At 37.0% G+C, this 17,688-nt stretch overlaps 2 protein-coding genes and 2 pseudogenes across 3 annotated transcripts; 3 read left to right on the top strand and 1 right to left on the bottom strand.

Annotated features, from left to right (window-relative positions):
* The first annotated feature begins 3,940 nt into the window (after positions 1-3,940).
* Positions 3,941-8,123, top strand: LOC103336313 (uncharacterized). The gene is made up of 5 exons (XM_089041210.1): positions 3,941-4,472; positions 4,679-4,828; positions 5,302-5,436; positions 6,499-7,055; positions 7,203-8,123. The coding sequence occupies exons 1-5, from the start codon at positions 3,956-3,958 to the stop codon at positions 7,875-7,877; spliced, it is 2,034 nt and encodes a 677-aa protein (XP_088897336.1). The 5' UTR covers positions 3,941-3,955; the 3' UTR covers positions 7,878-8,123.
* Positions 8,124-8,741: 618 nt separating this feature from the next.
* On the bottom strand, positions 8,742-9,425 carry LOC148920604 (tubby-like F-box protein 14 pseudogene; annotated as a pseudogene).
* Positions 9,426-12,069: 2,644 nt separating this feature from the next.
* LOC148920603 (uncharacterized) lies at positions 12,070-13,511 on the top strand. The gene is made up of 3 exons (XM_089044232.1): positions 12,070-12,713; positions 12,943-13,092; positions 13,426-13,511. The coding sequence occupies exons 1-3, from the start codon at positions 12,092-12,094 to the stop codon at positions 13,509-13,511; spliced, it is 858 nt and encodes a 285-aa protein (XP_088900358.1). The 5' UTR covers positions 12,070-12,091.
* A 197-nt stretch (positions 13,512-13,708) lies between these two features.
* Positions 13,709-17,380, top strand: LOC103326498 (uncharacterized; annotated as a pseudogene). The gene is made up of 3 exons (XR_016123383.1): positions 13,709-16,796; positions 16,875-16,937; positions 17,018-17,380. The product of XR_016123383.1 is annotated as an uncharacterized LOC103326498 (transcript).
* Positions 17,381-17,688: the final 308 nt, after the last annotated feature.

Genomic DNA, 17,688 nt, shown 5'->3' with positions numbered 1-17,688 from the left:
TCTTGCCACTACAAGCAATGCCACAACCCACAAAACATTCGTCTCTTCCTCTTCTACATGTCCACACCCATTTCCACCTTTGAAACTCCAAGATTGGTTGTGATTTTGGACTGAAATCGAGCTATAACCCTTGTTCGTCTTCGACTGCATTTGTTCGATTTTCGGCGATTTAGGTGGCCAAAATCATTGAACCATACATGAAACTTCATCCTCTCATCGCGCTCTACCTGTATGTGCTTGATTTGGGTCAATTTTGAGGTTTTAGAGATTGATTTCTAACCCCCAATTATGCTAACGATTTCGGCTTCGATTCGTCTAGTTTCGGTCAGTTTTTGGCTGTGGTCCAAGAACAGAAGTTGATCCCCTAGGTAGTCTAATTCTAATGGTATGGGTAATGACTGGCAATTTGGAGTTTTCCGATCATCAAAAATTACTCAAGGCACTCACGCGCTACCATCGGTGGGTGGCGGGGCGTGGACCACTTTGTGGTAGCCCATTGGGTTCTAAAATGTTCTCCTTGTTGTCCTGAGTTCGACAGTATGCTCGGATTTGGACCCAATAGATATTGCACCCAATATGTGATATTTGGGTTCGATAGGTTCAAACAGTTCGATCGGTCCCGAATTCAAATATGTTGTCCCTCATATCTCTAGGATCGTGTGGAAACTTATGGATGGAGAATCGGAGTCCCGGATACTCGAAGTCAATGAATTTGGTTTTAGGTAAACCGATTATAGTCCAATTGTGGGATCGAGAGCGATCCGACTGCTTGATCGACACTAAACCCCCGGGACTTGGTTGGTAGACATTGTTGGATTTATAGGAACCTCCCCTGTTATTCATACTTGATATATTGACACGCGATAACTCTTTGGAGGTGTATCGGTATGCTGGGCACCCTTGACTAGGTGTACCGAAGCCCTTGACCTGTAGTCTACGCAAGTAGGAGGGATATTTAGTAGCAATAGTCCTCCGGTTGGACTGCTTATTCCCTAGCCACATGAGTATTGAGGATTCTACCATGTGGTCTAGTTAAAACGATCCCCGTGTTGGATTGTTTTCCCCTGGTACATGATGATAGTGTGGGTTGTGCAATATAGATATATATATATACATATATGGATAGTGGGTACAAGATTAGGAGAAGGAAAGGATAAGTGTCATATGTGATATAAATTGGGTTATGGGGATAGTGCGAATTGATGCTTATTTGATATTGAATGACATTACTATCTGTACGATCCTGGAATTCGAATATGGTTGTGGAAAAAGGGATGTATGGATATTGGTATTGGATTATTTATATATCGGATATTATTATAAATGTCTTACGTGTTCATCTGAGTTTATTTTATTTATTAAGTAAATGAATAATGTATATTGGTTTATTGAAAATTTGGTTGTGGGTTGAGTTTTTATTATAAAATTATATGACCTTGTGTTTTGGGATTTGGGATAGTGGTTTTGGTTCCAAATGCACGGGCTTTGAGGATTCTATTATGCATGTCTGGGGATTTAGTTTCAGCCGCACGGGCGTCGAGGATTCCGTCTTGTGTGTCTGGGAAATGTGTATATGTGAAGATAAAGGTATCATGGGAACAACGGTGAGGGAAAATCAGTATGAGTTTTATATTGTTATTTACAATGGGATTTTCTTAAGTATGTGCAATGAGACTACTATGCACAAGCATTAGTATCTTTAAGTAAGGTTTGATTTTGAAACTTGGTTTAGACTGATTTATTGGATTGTATGCCAATAATATCAATACCGAAAGAACTACGTGTGGTTTGATTCCCCAGTAAGGGTACGTAGACAACCTAGGTTAACCTAAGTGCAACCACGAAATAAACTGTGTGAGTTGTGCTTGAATTGCATCAAAATATATCATTGAATCTGTCAATGGTTACGGAGTCTTAAACTCAAAGTGGTTTGCGAATAAGGTTTAGAATTCTTTTTGTTTTGGTGGGCCTGAAGCTCGATTGAGGTTTGAATTATATATGTATAACGAAGCTGAGCCACTTTAGAATTTCTTTTGACGGTGGTTGGAGTATAGACCTTGCATGCATGAAGTTAGTGAATTTGTTATGGATGTATGTAGGTGTAAATTTTGGAATTATCCGTTTTCAGTAGAAGTCTTAACCATTTTATGCTTTTAAGGCAGGAAAAAGGGGTTTAAATTAGTAAATGGGCCCGGCATCCTATGGGTGTAGAAAGGGAAGCATGATTTGAAAAGGATTCCAAGGGGAATTCGAGTCAGGTCCTGTCATCCCGGACTAATAACACATTGACACGTGGCCCACTTGGCAATGAGTTATTAACCGGAATGGCAAAAAAATGTTATCTTCATTACATGAGAGTGTTTCTCAAACCAAGGCTTGCTATCACACGTCTGCTATTATAAAATAATATATTTTATGACAATTCAATTGAAAAGCCATGCACCAAACCGATCTGTAACTTTTGATTAATTTTTAATTTTCTAACAAATGAAAAATTAGAAGAAAAAAAAATTCACGAAAACAAACAGTAAAGCATAACTATTTTTCTGGCATGGGACGATTGGATGTAAACTAAACTTTCTGGGTGGTCTCTTCTGTTGTTTTTCTTGGTGATTTTATTTTATTTTTTCAGAAAATAAACAATTAAGACAAAGGTAATGTGACAGATGACATGGCTTGCCCAGTCCAGTCCTAACTAGGCGTCAGTTGGTTGCCCTGGGCCCATTATTCAAGGGGGTCCCAAATTTTTTATTTATATAATAAGTATTATATTATATTATTATAAATTAATTTAATATTTTTGAGAGAAAAACAAAAAATGGCATTCAGAACCACGATCTCTTCTTCTTCTTCTTCTTCTTCTTCTTCTTCTTCTTCTTCTTCTTCTTCTTCTTCTTCATTTCATCTCATCTCATCTAAGCCTCTCATACTAGTTCCAGAATTATGAATCCCTAAATTAATTTTTCTATTGATAGATTGGGGAGATTCCAAAATCCAAATTGTAGGCTTTTGTTCAGTGCAAAATTGGTCCTTGTATAAATCAATTGAAGGTAATTTTTCATGATTTGACATCAAATGAAAAGGAAAATATGATTTTATTTATTTATTTGTTTGTAGATTTTTCACATCGTTTGACCTCCTCTTATCCTATCCCCCCCCCAATCTGCCAATGACATGAACTCTTATCGAATTTCTCCCTGACACCGATGATGATAAGTTCATCATTTAGGAATCAAAATTAAATAGATATTGTTTTCCATAATTTAGGAATAGAATGTTGAGATGAATCTGAAATTTTGGAACAAAGGATCCATGACGAGAGTTTTAAAAGAAATTCTTTGATATTGGCTTGACTTGCATTCTTGAAATTCTTTGACTAACTGGTATGGTATCTATAGTTGGACATTTGTTTTCATTATTAGGAATATGGAAGACATTGCTCAAAATCTAAAAATATTTTGGAATAAATATTTACTTAAAAAAAAAAAACCAATGCTTAGTTGATAAAACAAGTATACTAGTGTTAGTGATTAATGTGTGTAGGGCACACTTTAAATTTTCACCCTGGGCCTCTGAAAACTCAGGACCGGCCCTGGGCTTGCCAAGACAAATAACAAATCAAAACGTGGATCATGTCTTACTGGCTGATCCTTATAACAAAGTTTAATTTATTTAATGCTTCTTTTAACTTGTTATTCTACTTTTGCTTTATTACTTTTTCTTTATTAAATTTTATTACTCTTGGCTAGTACGAAATACTTTGTTAATTGATTAAGCAAGGCATGTGATGCTAAAGAAAACCCAAAGCAAGGTGATATTGGGATTGATATCAAATATTGCTCGCTATATATAGATGTACTGGGAGATCGCCCGGTTTTAAAAAAGAAACCAGTGCATTGAGTAGAAAATTTAATAGCTAGAGATGACAAGAGGAGAGGCATCGAGTTTGGCGAAAATGCAATATCAATTCGCAATGGACGGCAAGTGGATTTCCCTAAAATACTTATGCGAGGTTAATCCGACGGAAATAGTTTCAAAAATTACAATGAACAACGACACTGCACTTCACGTCGTAGCCTCCAACTGCGACAGCGACCTGCTTGAGCATTTTATTTCGCTGATAAATGACAATGCAGATTTGAAGATAGAGAACAACGATGGCAACACCCCTCTTCATGAGGCGGCTGCGTCTGGAAATCTGAACGGAGCAAAGCTCTTGGTGGACAAGGATAAGAGACTTTCCGGTCAGTCTTCTTTTAGCACTCTAGTAGAGATTCGAAACCACTTAGGAGAGAGCCCACTCTACAGGGCTGCTGCTTTCGGTCACACAAACTTGGTCAAATATTTGGCTTCCCAAGTGAAGCCGCAGCAGGAGGATATAGAGCAGCAGCAGGAGGCTATAGAGTACCACTTCAACAGAAACCATGATAACATATCCATTCTTCAGATCGCAGTCATTAGCCAACATTTTGGTCTCTCTCTCTCTCTCTCTCTCTCTCTCTCTCTCTCTGACAATTGCATTATTAGTTATATATGTTAGTTATCTATGTATAGCTGTGAATTAAGATTAATTCTTATATGAATGTGTGGTTCGAATATATAACCTTGCCAAATAAAATTAGTCTAATATTTTTTTATTTTACTTTATTATTACTAACACGGTTTTCCTTCAACGCAGAGACTGCTCTTTGGTTACTAAAAAATTACCCATATCTTGCGAATAGAAAGGAAAGCCATGGACTCACAAGTCTTCAATTGCTAGCCCAAATGCCATCTGCCTTCCAACCCAAATTTCGCCAAAGCATATGGAAGAAGCTCATTTATAAATGTACTCTACTGCTTATACACTACTACTAAAATTAGATATAATTAAAATCAAAAATTCAATTTAGGAACAACACATGTGTCTTTCTGATGAGTCAACCTATTTATGTTATTAGGGAAAAAAACCCATTAAATTCCTAAATTTTTTCTTATTATGTGATCCCTGGATGGATGATATTCTTTTATTATCTCTTTCTTCTTTTAAAAGGAAAAAAAAACTCACCTGCTGGGGTTTTTTTTTTTTTTTTCTTAGTTTATTTTAGCTGGCCAACAGTTCAAACAAGTAGAGCTATAGATGGTAATTTTCTGTTTCTTCAAAGAATAACCTGGACTACAGACATTGGTATTACTGATCTCGCAAGCCAAGCTTGTGGAGCAAGAAGGAATAGTGCTCCCTTTATTTATGCAAGCCTTAACTTCTGATGATGATAATGCTGATCTTTAATTGTGCTCCCCTTTTTATACATTCATATTCAGGCCTTTTTGATGATGACAACATTGATTGGGACCCACCAAATCAAAACTGTGACTCGGAGAGGAGATCGAATCAGTCGCCAAATCAAAACGACCACTTGGAGAGCGGATCCAATCAGCCACGAAAGAAGATTACGAGTAATTAATCGAACTTTCAAAGTGAGCCATATATATATATATATAGAATGTCATCCTTCCATAAACCCTAAAATCTTAAAAACAACTTATTTGTTAAAAAAGAAAAGGATATTATTTTTCCATAATATAAAATGTTGGTAAGTCTGTACAAATTAATACAGATAACCATATAAGGATATTATAAATACGGAAGCCATTATATTAGGCAAGTTATCATGACTGAACTTTTGTAGGGGCCTTTGTGACTGAATTACAAACGCTCTCGTCTTTATCTCAAAAATGTTGATAGGCTATTCTTAGCTAAGAAACTTTTTCGTTGATTTTAGTTTTGCTCCTTTTGACTATATATCTATATATATTCATAGATATATAGTCTAATATAGTAAATTATGATCATATACATACAGTAATATACCTACAAATATGCTCATAAGTTAGTATCGATGTACCTACCAAACGTATATGTTTAGAATGTAATAACGTAACTGCAAATATAAAAATAAAATAAAAAACCAATCTAACAGGCAGGTGATAATCTAATTTTGTACAATTGCTTACTTAAGGACCTCATTTAATAACTATTTCAATTTTAGTTTTTATTTTTTGTGCTAGAGTATAGAAGAAAATTAGAGTGATAATGGGAGTGATAACGAGATTGAGAGAGAGGATCGATATAAGAGATGAGTACAAAAGGGGAGATTCACTATTATCCCCAATATAGGGGGCCCAAATTATAAATATATCCTACATGAAATGGACTTTAGAAACACACACAAAGCCCATTTACAACATAACAAAGAGGCTTTTAACTTCTTATAAATTACAAAATTGCCATCAATTTCTTAAAACAAACTCAACCCCAAAATCTCATAAAAATACCCAAAATACTCAGTAAGATATCAAAGTAATTTAATAATCAATATTAAATTCAATAAGGTCAGCTGTCATTTTTTGGGTCTTTTTTTTTGGTTTGTTTATAGAAATTCAATAGTGTATGGTTTATCTATAATATTAGTGCTAAGAATGGGTATATCGCTAAATATGTCTATTAATAATGATCAGAACTACTACTAGGATGGCGACCAACCAGTAAGATGTTCGAGGAAATGCAAAATCAAAAATTATTATCGAAATTGACTGATTTGCTGGTCAAGGAGTATTCGTGGGCGTTGGAGTACAGTGATTCACCAAACATAAGGAATACCTTTTGTCTGTTGTGTTCAAACAAACAGGTGGAAGAAGATTCTGATGATTGTGGTTGTCACGACGGAGGGGAAACCAGTAAATCTATTTACAAGTATACCCCATTGCTTACAGCAACGTGTGCCGGAATATTACAAATTGTGGAAAAGATTATCAACTTTAACCCTCAAGCGATTGAGGCGCGTGATTTTGAAACTCAAGAAAACATTTTGCACGTGGCCATTAAGCATCGTCAGTTGGCCATCTTCAAGTTTGTGAAAAAGGAGAAAACAGTAACGTCAAGGTTGGCTTACAGGATTGATAGTGATGGGAACAGCATATTGCACCACGCTGCAGATACGAAATTTTACACTGTAGACACTCAACACGTAAGCGGTCCTGCGTTTCAATTGCAAGAAGAATTGTTTTGGATGGCGGTGAGTGAGTTTTATATATACGCCTAATTCCTTAATTTTAATAATTTTCTTCCAACATTACATAGAGAAATATAACTAGTTATAAATCTATCGTTTACTTTATCAAAATGGTTCATCATCCTCAACAATTTTTCCATTTGCGGCCAGCGTGTGGAAAAGATAATGCCACGTCATTACGCCCTGCACCAGAACAATCAGGGTCTGACAGCGCACAAGCTCTTCGAGAATAAGCATGCAGATCTTCTTAAATTGGCAAAAGGATGGATAAAAGAGACAGCTCAGTCGTGCTCGACCGTGGCAGCTTTGGTGGCCACCGTGGCCTATGCAGCTGCCTTTACGGCTCCCGGGGGTACTGATGACTACGGGGTTCCTGTTCTCAGGCATTCTCCTTTCTTTGTCACATTCGCCATTTCAGACATTATCTCGCTAATCTTCTCATTGACTTCTCTGTGCACGTTTCTTTCTATCCTGACGTCTCCGTTTGAGTACGAAAACTTTCACCTTTCTCTTCCCTTCAGGCTGCATTTAGGATTCACCCTTCTCTTCTTCTCGCTGGTAGCCACCATGTTCACCTTCACTGCTACTCTTGTGCTCTTGATTCATCATCAAAGGATGTGGACAACGTCCCTCATTTATGTGGTTGCCCTTCTTCCTGTCTCTGCGTTTGGGCTCTATCAGTTTCCTTTGTATGACGGATTTCGCAAAAGTTTGAAATATATTTCAAAGAAAATAATGAAGCCGACTATATCTTTAATTCGTGATGTGTTTGTAACTTTGAAATTATTTTTTGCAAGTGTTTTAAATTTGATATTCTGTTATTGAGTGATATGATTTGTGAGCTCTGTGCTGTTGCTATAGCTCAAAAGGTCAGAATAAGAGTGTGCTGCTATAGCTCTCAGTTAGGGTTCCCTCTTCTTCTTCCTCTGTGTGTGAGTGTTCTTGTTTTTCCTTCTTTTATGTATGTTTCAGAAGAAGTTAACATCTTCGAAATAAACTAGTGTGCATCATGCTTGTTATGAGATTTTTACTTTATTTGTAATGATCTGGGTTTAAAAGTATTCTCTCTCTTTTTTCAGGGTTCATCACTTATTTATTGAACTAAAGTAGAGGATGATTTTTTTGGACCGTGGATAATCCCAGCTCCCTTTTCAATTAGCTTATCAAATTAAACTTTAGATATGGTTTCCATTTAATTTGACCAATATGATTATTCCAAACAACATTTATTAAACCCTTTAATACCGAATAATTAACTTACATAATGCATAGGCCCTACCTTTTTTTTTCCATTTAGCACCAATAACCTTCATTGTAATAAGACACGGTATGTGCATAGCATAGGAGAAAAGAGTTTTATCTTCTCAGAAAATCAAAACACCCATATGATTTCCAGTCTTCGCAACCTTCTCCTTTCTCTTTATGGACCTTTGAGTGAAGGGATCGCCGTCGATGTAATGAATATAATAGTTAAATTCGTTAGTAAGGGGCTTGTAGCTCAAGTGATTAAGAGCAGTTATCCATGCACTCGAGGTCATGTGTTCAAATCTCCCCTCCTCAAGCTCAAGTGATTAGGAGCTTGATTGATGCTACCTAGTCTAGACTGTTATTTTCAAAGCATATAATAAAACAATGTCTTAACAAAAGATAGAGAATTGGGAAAATAGAAAGAAAAAAGAAAAACAATTCAAAAAAAAACAGAGGGAGAGAGGCCCTCGTCCGATGTGCACTTTTCTTGTTCCGCACATGCAGTCTAGCATGAGTTGTAACAGTGACATCATACAACAACCACAATCTATATGAAAGGCCTAGAAAGAATTACCAACTACACTTTCTATTTCTTGCCATAATTTCTCTCCTCTATTCACATGCTAATTTGGTGTCAAAGCTGCTCAAGCAGATAGCAAAGGCCTGAAATGCAGATAAAGGATACCGGTAATCCATGGTAAACATATCCTTGCCAACTTTACCAAACTGAAGGATGATCTTGTCATGGTCAGATTGGGTTGGCTGCGGTGGTTGCGAGGGTGTCGGTGCACCAGCAATCGATGTAGCTGCCATCAACTGAAAGTTCTTGACAGAGGCAATCATATTACCCTTCCACGGAAGTTAAGGCACCAACACTGCAACTGCTCATGCCATCTCGGTGCCTTGTTCAAGAATCAATGGTCTCTCTTTTCCTTCATCTTCATAATGGGACCCGACTATATCAGAGAATCGAGCACTGCTAAACTCAGTTGAATTATCAATTGATTTTGAGAAGGATATGCTCCGAATGAGTCCTCAAGGGAGCGCTGAGAAGCTCAGGTGGCCAGGGACAATGCCACCAGGCTCAAGGGATGCGGCAGGGATTGAGTGCATGTTGCAGTGCATCCTGCGTGGCCTCCTAGTACCAAGTACATTTAACTCATATGTCACCTGAGCGATGTTGTAGCTGCCAGTAGGAACCTTGGGAGAGACCTTTTAGAGTAAAACCGACGGCTTTGGCCAGGTGGGTAAAGCTGAGCGCTGTTGTAGGGAGGCTGGGTATCATAAATAATGAATTTGGTGCCTAGAAAATTAGACCTGAAAATGATGCACGTTAAACCAAACCAGATAGAAACTGCTTCAGGACCATCAATAACAAAAATGAAGGGAAAGTAATATCCTAATACAATTATTAGAGGAATGCTAGCGACCTTCTCTCTAACCTTCTCTTTTGAATCTTCTCCCTTTTTTGCTTGACATGTGTCATTCTTCTTACACTTAAAATAATGTCATTAATATACAAGCTAACTTTTGTTTTCCAAGTTTACCCTTATTAAATGTATTCAATTTATCCAAAAAAATTTCACAATTTTCTTACCATCTTATTAATTTTTTTCTAACGTCAATTATTTTTTTTTAAAGAAAATATATGCTTTTAAGAGGAAATGTCCCTTTCTTTTTTTCTTTTTTTAACAAAAAGGGTTTAGATAGGAACAAAAAAATCCTTTGTGTTTTTTTAAAAAAAAATGGACATTTCCTCTCTTTTTTTAAAAGCAGACATTTTCTTTAAAAAAATAATAATAATATCATAAGAAAGTTATGAAATTTTTTTAGATAAATTGAATACATTTAAGGGTAAACTTGGAAAGAAAAAGTTAACTCGTATAATATATTAATGACATAGTTTTAAGTGTAAGGAGAATGACACATGTCAAGCAAAAAAGGGAGAATGTCCAAATGAGAAGATTAAAGAGAATGTTGTTAGCATTCCCCCAATTATTATTACTATTGCATGTCCGCAAATTGATTTGTTTAGCTGCATTAATTTCCAATACCATGAACTGCTAAAAGGTCAACAAACTTCACTACTAATTAAGAATTAATAAATAAAAGGCCAACACATACATAAAGTCAGTATTTCATACATATTCAAATTAAGGATATAGCAATGGAAGTTCCGATGCAGCGAAAGCAACTGAAATAGAGAGATAACACATAAAAATACAATACTAATAACCCACAATATCACCAATATCCTTGGATTTTTTTTCAAGAAGAGAAGGGAATTGATGTGTAAAAAAACAATTAATTTGCATCTTAAAATTCTTTAAAATAATATCATTTGCAAAAGAAATACTTCTTGTTGGAGTGCTTACTGCAAAACCAAGGCTAAGAATGTAAAGTCACCATAACAAATCCCCATTACCCCATATTATTATCCATGGCCAATGGACAGCAGATGCCAATGGCCAATATAAGATAATCTTATATTCTTCATGTCATGATGAGATCTGGTTTTTAAATTCATTAAAACGCTCCCTTGTGGAAGTAAAATTGGCCCAAAACAAATTCCCAAAGCTAAGATCAATGTTGGATTGGTTGGGGGGTTATACTTGTTCAATGGAGTTAAATTTCGGATATGTTTTAGTTGATACTCATTGGAACAAGTTTCTTGTAGAACTTTACCACATCCGAGCACCGGAATATGGTGATCAATGGTTAAGAAGTTGACCTATGAAAATGAGCAAAAACAGATTTTATATTCAAAAATGCACTTTTAGGTTCCATATATTCAGTGATGCACTTTTATATCGAAATGTCTTATTTGCTATTTGAATAATTTTTGCTCTAACAGACTCTTCAAAAATGGGATCAACAACAACTTTTGCATGAATTGCACCCAACACCTCTCATTAGAATTGCACTTATGCCAAAATTTCTATAATAAGAATAACCTATACCTTCACACAAGTCTAAATGTGTATAAATATGAAAGGAATGGAAGCATATCACAAAGACAAGATGCGCAGACTGACGCTGGGTATTGAAGCACAAGGTAGGGGAAGATTAGTGGTTCATGCATGGAAAAGTATCAGATATCGAAAATAATAGACGAAAATTTTGAAGAAAAAAAAAAATTTCACGGTAAACAAACAGTAAAAGTACAACTATTTTTCTGGCATGGGTTCAACAATTGGATCTAAACTTGCTGGGTCATCTCTTCTACTGTTTTTCTTGGTGATTTTCTTTTCTTTTTCCAAACAAAATAAGCAATTAGGAAAAAGATGATGTGGCAGATGACAGGGTTGCCATGAGAGATGACACAACTTGCGTGCAATATATATTGGTATTAAGAAGTTGGTGTCCGTAGCATTATTGTTCTGTAATAGAGAAGCTCCCTTCTATCTATATTTATACCTAAGTCGTACCATAACGTGAAACCTATGTTATTGGCTGATCCATATAACAAGTTTAATTTATTTGATGCTTCTTTTAACTTGTTATTCCACTTTCGCTTTATTACTTTTGCTTATACTTAAGTCGTACCAAAACGTGAAACCTGTGTTACTTGATTACTTAATTTTATTTTTTTATTTTTTCCAGAACGATGGAAGTTACTTTGTTACTTGATTAAGCAAGGTATGTGATGCTCAAGAAAAGAAAAAAATAAAGAAAAAAAAGCAAGGTGATATTGGGGATGTCAAATATTACTCGCCATATATAGAGTAGTGGAGAGCGCGCGGTTCTATAAAGAAAGCAACGAATTGAGTCGAAAAATAATATAGGTAGAGATGGAGGAGATGGAGGAGATGGAGGAGGATGTTTTTATAGGAAAGGCACTGCGTCAGAGCGAAAAGCCATATAAATGGGCCATGTACGGCGAATGGGAACCCCTAAAAGAATTCTACAAGAAGAAGCCAGATGAAGTAGTCCGCCAATTGTCAACGAACAACGACACTGTACTACATGTCGTAGCCGTTGCCGGAAACAACGACGTGCTTCGGTTTTTGATTGATCTAATAATAAAAGAGCCTCAGAAATTATTGTATGCGTTTACAACCGGGAACAGCTATGGCAATACCATTCTGCATGAGATGGCTGCGTCTGGAAATCTGGAGGCAACAGTGATCTTGATGAGCGAGGAGAACAAAGTCAAGGAAAAGTATCGTAGCTATAAAAGTATGCTAGAGATTCAGAACAGCTTAGGAGAGACCCCACTCTACAGGGCTGCTGCTTTCGGTCACACAAACTTGGTCAAATATTTGGCTTCCCAAGTGAAGCTGCAGCCGCAGCAGCAGGATATAGAGCAGCAGGATATAGAGAAGCAGCAGGAGGAGGCTATGGAGTACCACTTCATCAGAAACCATGATAACTTATCCATTCTTCAGATCGCAGTCATTAGCCAACATTTTGGTCTCTCTCTCTCTCTCTCTCTCTCTCTCTCTCTCTCTCTCTCTCTCTCTCTCCTCTGACAATTGCATTATTAGTTATATATGTTAATTATCTATGAAATATAGCTGTGAATTAAGATTAATTCTTGTCTGAATGTGTGGTTCGAATATATAATCTTGCCAAATAAACATTAGTCTAATATTTTTTTATTTGACTTTATTATTACTAACACAGTTTTCTTTCAATGCAGAGACTGCTCTTTGGTTACTAAAAGAGTACCCAAATCTTGCGAATAGAAAGGAAAGCAATGGACTCACAAGTCTTCAATTGCTAGCCCAAATGCCATATGCCTTCGAAGCCAAATTTTGCAAAAACATATGGAAGATGCTCATTTATAAATGTACTATCTACGCTACTGCTACTACTAGAATTAGATATAAACTCACAAATTCAATTTAGGAACAACCATCTATTATTTTTTAGGATCAACTTAGGCCCATTTTTCAGGTTTATATAAAAAATTATCAATGGCCATGCCAATGAGTCAGCCTATAGCCCCATTTATAAATGGTAATTTTTCTTTTTCTTAAAAGGATTACCTGGGCTACAGCCGCATGCATGTTAGCCTTGCCATTGCTATTTCCACTCTCAGAATGAAGTGCAATCCAAGCTTTATTTATGCAAGGCTTTCTGATGTGATAATGCTGATCTTTGTGCGCTCTTTATTGTTCAGGGATTTACCCTTCTACTGATGACTTGACGAGCAGGATCAATCAGCCCTCCCAGTCTAGTTGTTCACAGAATATTACAAGTAACTAATGAAACTTTCAAAGTTATATATATAGAATGTCATCCTTGCATAAAATCTTTAAAACAACTTATTTTGTTAGAAAAAAAGAATAAGTTATATATGAAATGTTGGTAAGCCATTATTAGTTAAGAAACATTTTCCTTAAACCTGGTGTGAGGTTAGATTTTAATTTTGCTCCTTTTGACTATAGCTGTCATTTAAGGCTTAATTATGTACATGCCCCCTGTGCTTTTACGTTTTTCTCAGATTACCACCTGTGGTGGAAAACGTCTCAAAGTACCCTCCAACGTATAAATAACCGTCTCAATTTACCCCATCCGTCAAATTTTTTGACGGTCCGTTACGAATAGTGGGCCCCACTTCGTTTTAACCTTGAAGCTGTTCGAATAAGGGTTTCTCAGTTTGTAACAAAGGGGAAATTGGGTTTAGGGTTCATTGGAGAAGAGGGTTGTTGTCAACATCTGAGGGTTCCTTCGATTTTGGGAGAAATTGGAGAAGAAATCATTCGTTGGCGTTAGACTTTAAGGCTAGAAGGTGCGAAGATGGTGGTGCTTAGAGAATCTGGAGGTTGTCAACCCATATGTAAGTGGACCCATTGTTACTCGATTTTCTTGATTTTGGCATGTGCATTGAACTGTTGTTAGGATTTTGTTTTTGTTTTTTGTATACTTTTTGACTCTGCTGGTTCTGGTGTGATCATTGTGTGGTCCTTGCATGTTCCTAGTGTGGTGTGTTGCTGGAAATTTTTTTGTTCTTTCATATATTTTTTTATTCTGTGCTGGCCCCAATATACCTTATGTGGTCCTTGGGTGTTCCTTGTATTATCCTTTGTGTGGTCCTTCTTTTCTCTTTGTGTGTTTTTTTCCATTTGTTAAGTGAATGTTCCTGTTACGCAGATGAAGATGCTGATGACGTTGTCACATTTAAGTTTTTCCATGGAGGTAAACTAGTGAAAAATAGAAAGGACAGTCAGTGGTCTTATTTAGGTGGTGAAGTCAGTTGGTTTGATTACTGTGAGGTTGACTATATGTCCATGTTAGAGCTATTTGGAATGGCTAAAGATTTGGGATATGACGATGGGTATGATGTGAGTTTTTATGGTGAAGAGTTTGGAACTAGCAGACTCATTCAAATAATATCTGATAGTACACTTTTAGCTTGTATGAGCATGGTACCTAAAAGCAATAGCAGAGTCGTAGTTTTGTACTTGAAGGTAGTGAGCTTAACTTCAAGCCAAGTGGGGAATGATAGCAGTGATAAAGAATATTCTTGTTCTGAGAATGATGATAGCAGTGATCCAGACTTTGAAGACAGTGACTATGCACAGAGTGATGAAGAGATTGAATTATTGAAGAATGATGATAAGTGGTTTGAAGGTTATGTGGATCATAGTATTTTTGACAATGATCCTAATGCAGAGCAAAATGATGAGTCAGACAATGGAGAAGAGTCACCTACACTTACCTGCCCAAATAGTTCACAAAGTGAAGATGATGCAGTGGGTGAAGTAAGAAGGAAGAAGAAGAGGATGCCAAAAGGTGAAGATTTCAGACCTGAAATTGATATGGGAAACCCAAGTTTCAAAATAGGTTTAAGGTTTGCAACTGCCGAGTTGTTTAGAAAAGCTGTGAGGATATACTCCATTAATTGTGGAAGGGAGTTGATTTTTATGCATAATGACCGTAACAAAATAAGAGCAGTATGTGAAGAGGGCTGTCCTTTTGTTATCTATGCTTCAAGTGTTAGTGGTAGCACTTACCTGCAGGTGAAAACCTTTAATCCTACACATGTTTGTAGCAAGGGGACTAAAAATATACATGCTACTGCTGGCTGGTTGGCTGAAAGATATTCTGGGCAGTTAAGGCTCAATCCAAATTGGACTGCTTCTTCTTTTGTAGAGCAAGTTCACCAAGACTATGGTTACAGACCATCTAGAGCAACTGTGTACAGAGCAAGAGCCATGGCAGTTGACATTGTAGAGGGGTCTTACAGCAAACAATATGAAGTCTTGTGGGAATATTGTCATGAGTTAAGAACCAGGAATGTGGGAAGTACAGTTATCATTAAATCTGAAATGGAAGGTGATAGGCCACGGTTTCAAAGAATTTACATCTGTCTTGCAGCCTGCAAGAAGGGGTTTTTAGATGGTTGTAGGCCTGTGGTTTGCTTGGATGGGTGTCATGTCAAAGGGCCTCACCCTGGGCAAGTGCTTTCTGCAATGGGAGTTGATGCAAACAACGGAATGTTTCCACTTGCCTATGCATATGTAGAGATTGAGAGCAATTCAACATGGCTGTGGTTTTTAGAATTATTGAGTGGTGATCTCAATATTACAAATAGCCATGGTTATGTATTTATGACTGACAAACAAAAAGGGTTAATAGATGCTGTGGATACTCTATTCCCTCAGGCAGAGCATAGACATTGTTTGAAACATCTATATGGGAACTTCTATTTGGAACATAGAGGTCTTGCCTTGAAACATCAAATGGAAGCAATTGCTAGAGCCACAACAGTGCCATGGTTTCATGCAGAGATGACAAAGATGTTGCAGTTGTCTAAACCTGCACATGATTGGCTCATGGAGAAAGATCCTAGGCATTGGAGTAGGGCATATTTCAAGAGTGATTCCAAGTGTGACATGCTTATGAACAATCTATGTGAGGCATTCAACCGTAGCATACTGGATGCCCGAGACAAGCCTATTCTGACTATGCTAGAAAGAATTCGGTTGTATATAATGTTGTTGATGGCGGGAAGAAGGGTTCTCTGTGAGAAATGGCATGGACAAGTTGGGCCAAGAATTAGAAAGATATTAGAGAAAAACAAAGCAAAAGCTCAGTGGTGCATTCCTAAGGCTGCTGGACAGAATTAGTTTGAAGTAATGCACCATAGTGGCCGCACCTTTGCTGTTGATTTGAATGGCCACTCTTGTTCATGTCCATGCTTGGGATTTGAATGGAATACCATGTTTGCATGCATGTGCTGCAATAAGTTGGTTTCATGGGAATCCAGAGGACTTTTGTGATGCAGTGTACAAGAAAGAGGCTTATTTGAGAGCCTATCAACCAATGATTATGCCTATGACTAGCCAAGATCAGTGGATGAAGGTTAATTTACCTCCATTACTCCCTCCGAAATACCACAAGCAGCCTGGTAGGCCTAAGAAGACAAGAAAACAATCTGTTGAAGAACCTAAACTTCCTTCTAATCCATATAAGCTTCCTAGGTATGGCCTCCCTTTAAAGTGTGCCAATTGCGGTGGAGAAGGGCATAATCGAAGTAGTTGTAAGGTATGTGGTTTTTAGAATTATTGCTTTACATTTAAATGTATTTGATTTGGTTTCTGACTTGATGACTTTGGTTATTAGGAACCTAGAAATCCCAACATAAAGCCTACTAGGAAGAGGAACATTGCCAAGGACAAACTTGCAGTAAGTGCCACAGTTTCAACTATGTTTTCACTCATCAAAATTTTATATCATGGAAACTTCTAAGCCTTTATTTGTTTTAGGTAAGAAGGAGAGATGGTGGAGACCAAAGTGGCGGACAACAGAGTATGCAATTAAGGCAAAGGAAACAGTCAAGCACTTCCCAAGGGCCTTCTCAATCCCAGGCATCTCAAGTAGCTGCTGCTTCTCTATCCCAACCATCTGAAGCAGCTGATGCTTTTCAATCCCAGCCATCTCAAACACCTGAACCTGCCAAATTATCTCGAGTACAACAACGTCGGAAGAGGATGAAAGATCAACAGAGGAGCCATTTTGTCAAAGATCCTTTTTTTCATCCTTGAATGTTGTGGAAGACTTTAATGGTTGTTGGTTGTTATGTTTGGAACCTGTTAATGTATGTTACTGTTTTGGAACATTTAAATGTATTTGATGTATGTTATGGTTTGAATATTTGATGTATGTTATGGTTGGACCTGTTTTGGAACCTGAATATTTAATGTATGTTATGGTTGGAACCAATTTTGGAACCTATTTTGGTTTGTGCATATTTCCTGAGGTTGTTATGGTTGGAATCTGTTTTGGAACCTGTTTTGGTTTGTGCATATATTGCTAAGATATATGTTTTGGAACCTGTTTTGGTCTGTTTTGGAATCTGTTTTGGAACCTGTTTTGGTCTGTTTTGGAACCTGTTTTGGAACTGTTTTGGTTTGTGTTCTGTTTTGGAACCTTTTCT

This window comes from Prunus mume, linkage group LG1, assembly GCF_029339155.1.
Source record: "Prunus mume cultivar Tortuosa linkage group LG1, ASM2933915v1, whole genome shotgun sequence".
Taxonomy (NCBI): Eukaryota; Viridiplantae; Streptophyta; class Magnoliopsida; order Rosales; family Rosaceae; genus Prunus; species Prunus mume.
Note: the sequence above shows the minus strand (reverse complement) of the source record. Positions and strands in the feature narration are given on the sequence as shown.